Source organism: Phragmites australis, chromosome 11 (assembly GCF_958298935.1).
Source record: "Phragmites australis chromosome 11, lpPhrAust1.1, whole genome shotgun sequence".
In the NCBI taxonomy this organism is placed as follows: Eukaryota; Viridiplantae; Streptophyta; class Magnoliopsida; order Poales; family Poaceae; genus Phragmites; species Phragmites australis.
Window position 1 is genome coordinate 18,369,132 of NC_084931.1, and position 4,973 is coordinate 18,374,104.

The 4,973-nt window shown below is 47.4% G+C and overlaps 1 protein-coding gene across 1 annotated transcript; it reads left to right on the plus strand.

Moving 5' to 3' along the window:
* Nucleotides 1–270: 270 nt before the first annotated feature.
* LOC133885238 (pentatricopeptide repeat-containing protein At3g62470, mitochondrial-like) lies at nt 271–2,591 on the plus strand. Its single transcript, XM_062324916.1, has one exon. It carries the CDS (start codon nt 302–304, stop codon nt 2,222–2,224), a length of 1,923 nt encoding a protein of 640 aa, XP_062180900.1. The 5' UTR covers nt 271–301; the 3' UTR covers nt 2,225–2,591.
* Nucleotides 2,592–4,973: the final 2,382 nt, after the last annotated feature.

Sequence of the window (4,973 nt, forward strand, 5' to 3'; positions counted from 1 at the left end):
CCTAAATTTCTTTCCTTTTGGGCCAAGTGCATCGGAGATATGTAGAAGTCAGGAGTAAACTCTTATATGTTTATATCATCTTGATGTAGCAATAATAGTTAATAAAGTTTTCTTTATAAAAAAAGTTGCCTATTGGTTCATTGAAAATTAGGTTAAATGGATCCATTGGGCCCAAAGAACCAACAAAATGGGCCAAATTGAAGCCTAACAGAGATTACACACGCCAAGCCCACCAGGGAACGGAAACGACAACGACAAAATGGATCGGCACAGCCAGCAGCCCAGCACTCGACCTTCCTCCATGGCCATTAAGCCCATACCAACCACCGCCCCCGCCGCCGCCGTCCTCCATGGAGACCACCAAGTCGCCGCGGCCGCTATACTCGCCGCCGCGGGAGCCCTCCGCGGCGACGGTGCTGCTGTGCCCGTGCCTGGCACTCCTCCTCCTCGCCCTAATCGTCGCATCCATCGCACTCACCGTCCACTTCTGCCTTTACGGCCACACACCTCTCGCCCACCTCATCTCCCCCTACCGCTGCCCCCACCGCATCTGAACTCCGCCAGCGCCTGCGCGGGCCCGCTCCTCGGCCGCGCGCTGCTTCCTCTGCTGCCGGCGAGATCCCGCTCCCTCCCTGCCTCGCCGCTGGCATGCGGGGCGGCGGACGCGCTCTTGCAATTCCAGGTGGAGAGGTGCATCTCCACTTCGTCTGTCTCCGACGAAGACGAGGGAGACGAGGGGGGATCACCGGAGCAGGAGGCGCCGTCGTCGTCGAGCCACCCGGAGCACGTGGGCCGCGTGTGCGCGGCCATCGCGGACGTCGTCGCCGCCGGCGCTGACGCGAACCTGGAAGCGGCGCTGTCCGCGCTCTCGCCGCCACTCTCCGAGCCGCTCGTGCTCGCGGTGCTCGGCCGCTTCAAGCACGCGCACAGACCTTCCTATCGCTTCTTCCGGTGGGCCGCCGCGTCTGGCGGGTTCGAGCACACCACCATTACCTACTGCAAGATGGTCCACATCCTTGGCAAGGAGAGGCAGTTCGAGTCCATGGTTGCGCTGGTCCAAGAAATGGGGAAGACGGGAGCCCTGTCCATGGACGCCTTCAAGATCGCTATCAAATCGTTCGCGGCGGCTGGCGAGATCAAGAATGCAGTCGGCGTGTTCGAGATGATGCGGAAGCATAGTTTTGATGATGGGGTGGAGTCATTCAATTGCTTGCTAGTCGCTTTGGCTCAAGAGGGATTGGGGAGGGAGGCCAGGCAGGTGTTTGATAAAATGCATGACCGGTACACCCCGGACCTGCGCTCTTACACAGCGCTGATGTTGGCGTGGTGCAATGCGAGGAATCTGGTCGAGGCTGGGCAGGTTTGGAATGAGATGCTGGAGAAGGGGATGAAGCCTGATGTTGTCGTGCACAACACGATGATTGAGGGGTTGCTGCGTGGGCAGAGGCGACCTGAGGCTGTGAAGATGTTTGAGCTGATGAAGGCGAAGGGACCTCTGCCGAATGGATGGACTTATACAATGTTGATTCGAGACCATTGTAAGCGTGGGAAGATGGACATGTCAATGCAGTGCTTTGAGGAGATGCAGGAGGCTGGGTTGCAACCAGACGTTGCTACCTATACATGCTTGCTTGTGGGATATGGGAATGCAAAGCGGATGGACAGAGTGACTGCAGTGTTGGAGGAGATGACACAGAAGGGGTGCCCCCCTGATGGCCGGACTTACAATGCACTGATTAAGCTGCTAACAAATAGGAATATGCCAGACGATGCCGCAAGGATATACAAGAAGATGATCAAGAAAGGGCTTGAGCCCACGATCCATACTTACAACATGATGATGAAGTCATATTTCCTTGGTGGGAGGAACTATGCTATGGGTTGTGCGGTGTGGGAGGAGATGCACCGTAATGGGATTTGTCCTGATGTGAACTCTTACACAGTGTTCATTAATGGGCATATACGACATGGCAGGCCAGAGGAGGCATGTAAATATATCGAGGAGATGATCAACAAAGGGATGAAGGCTCCGCAGATAGACTATAATAAGTTTGCTGCAGATTTCTCCAAGGCTGGGAAGCCTGACATACTGTATGAGTTGGCTCAGAAGGTGAAATTTGCAGGGAAATTTGATGTGTCTAATGTGTTCCATCAGTGGGCAGAGAGAATGAAATGTCGGGTCAAGAGAACTGTCCCTAACCAAACTGGTAACAGAATGTTCTAAGATTACTATGTTGCCAGAAGGAATGCGGCATACTTGTCATGGTGCTTGAAATCTGAAGATTTAGGAGAGCTGCTACTTTGTTTTCTACTGTTGTATAGTACTGTGCCATTGAAGAGTACGCCCCTTTATATTCAATGGACCAAGAATATTGAGTCAAGTACGCTGTAGTTGTTTTAATTTCAGCTTCATCGACGAGTACCTCTTCAACTAGTTTAGATGCTTCTGTTTATATAATGCTGATTTGTAGGCTCAGAGATTGGAGCTAGCTAGAAAGGGCTACCACTCTCTGATTCCAGCAAGCATATCATACCTATATTCTCTTTGATGATAAAATAAAGAATTGAACAGCCACTAGGCTTATGCTGAATATCTTTATTTCCAGATGCACCCTGTAGCAAATTTTCCATTGCTGAACAATAACCAATTTCCCTAGCTGTTTGAGATGCACATTCACTAGAAATTCTGCAAAAAAAGTGCATAACTAAGTTCTGCCCTGTGGCTGTAGTGTGTTTGTAGCAGTTAGCACCATATACAGTTGCATTGTGGCCTTCAAAGTGACCTCTTTCTACAATTGCTAATTGTGGCAAAGTAGTACATGAACTCACGTGGCACAGTTAGCGGAAATTCCCTTCATCAATGCTATGTTGTAGCAGATGTCAACCTGTGCGAACTTTTATTGCCAAGAGGCCCATATGTCGTACTTATTGAGCTCTATTCTAACATGGTAATTTCAGCTCCACTGATGCTTGCCAATAGGATAAATTTTCATCTAGTACATCCCATTAGTCATGACTAGCTCTTGTATGTTCTTCCTCTAAAAGAACCGTTGATGTCTGTTCTTAGTCTGTGCCAAGTTAAGCACCCCATGGCAAACCTATGATCTTCTGTGATGGTAACTGTCGGTGTAATAGTCATTGCACCGATCTAAACTATTAGAAAATTTTGAAGATGTGGACATGCATGGTCTGGATGGAATATTAGATAGAGTTTCTGAAGGATGACCAAATCAAACATCCTATGACTCACAGCCATGCAAAAGCATTTTTAGGTATCAAGCAGTATGAATTACAGATCTTGTTTCATCCTTTCAGGTCAACCTTTAATATAATTGTGACCTGAAAGTAAAAAACTTGTGCAAGATACAGGGCTTACTATCTTCTTAATTATAGCTGATGCCTTTTAGCATTCCTCAAGATACTTAAGCCTACTGCTCTTTCAACTACTAGTTCTAACTTCTGAATGCTTCTTTATCACTCATTTTTTTAGATGTAGGCATTTAGCATATCATGTTAAGAAAGCTAGTTATTTACATGGTGTTAAGAAGCATTATATAGCTCTTTGCATATCATTTAGTTTAGTTTTTTTCTTTGATTAATTAGTTATCTGAATTGTTTCTTTTTTCATGCATTACAAAGAGAACGCCAGCAACAAAAAATCTCATATATTATCAAATTCTTAGAATTGGGAAAAGCTTGGCTATGATCTTGATTGCTCTTTTTTCTTGGTCTAAATGATAGAGTTTTTGCAGCTATCTACAGGTTGGAAAGTTCATGATATGCTCTCTTTTATGGAGACACATTCTGTTAATGAATGTTACACAGTTGCGTTGTACTCACCTTGTGATTTGATGATGAGATCTGTTGCTATGGTACTTTGATGTCTAGGTTGCTGGGCCTTTGAGCATTAGATCTCCATTACGCTGTTCTTAACTGACCTCTTTAGTGCAGATTATGGAGATGGCTTACATATTGGTAATTCCTCTACCCCCTCCAAATTTGAAGTTCATTATGTTGTACTTATTGTTCTTGTTATGAGCCTGTCTTCTTGTACTCTTTGTTGGGACTAGAATCTCAGATAATATGGACCTTCGGTTACGGGAAAGTTGAAGGGTCCTCGGGGTGACATGTGTTTGGGGTGGAATAGTTTTTCGATTCCTCTTCCGGGTACAGTATGGTTCTATTTATAGCTCGTACTCGACCACTCCAGGCGTGGTTTACAAGTCCTACCCCTTTACCTGCTACATTTTCGTAAAATCCGGGGGCATTATGGTACAAGTGAGCATAATTACATAACTACAACTCTGCCCCGAACGACCAAAACAGCCCCTACTGTCCTGCAGTGATCTTCGTCTCCGAATATCCGCCGAAGTCTTCTCCATTCCGTCGTCCGTCAGATGGCCTTCGGCCCCCGAGCGAAGGTCGGCTTCTACCTTCGCCCATCGCGATCGCTCGGGACCGCTGGCACGGTCTTCGTCCTTCGGTCGAAGGCTTGTCTACGTCTTCACCGGCACGGGAAATCGAGGCTGCGGGCGCACCTACACCCTTCGACCAATGGAGCTTCGTAATCTTCGCCACCTTCAGATGAAGTCCCTGAAACGAAATTGCAATGATAAGCATGCGATCTTTCCAGTAGACTTCGAGTTACCCTTCGAAGAGGGGGGGGGGGGGGGGAGATCATCCCCAACAGTAGCCCCCTACTGGTAAAGTTTATCTTCGATGGGCCGAACTTATAGTCTGTAAGATATATCTCAACGTCGTCCCCTTCGGCCTCTCGAAGTCTAATGTGGTGGATGCACTTTGTTGAATTTTTTTTATTTTTTTTATATTTTTTTAACATGTCCAAGCGGCCCCTTGGTAATTGTATCGTTGATATGCATTTAATGTCCTCGATGTACACCGAAGCGTAATTTTCCTCGCCGGTTCAATTTCCGATGCACGCAGTTTTAACCGTCGCCCCCTTGCTATAAATA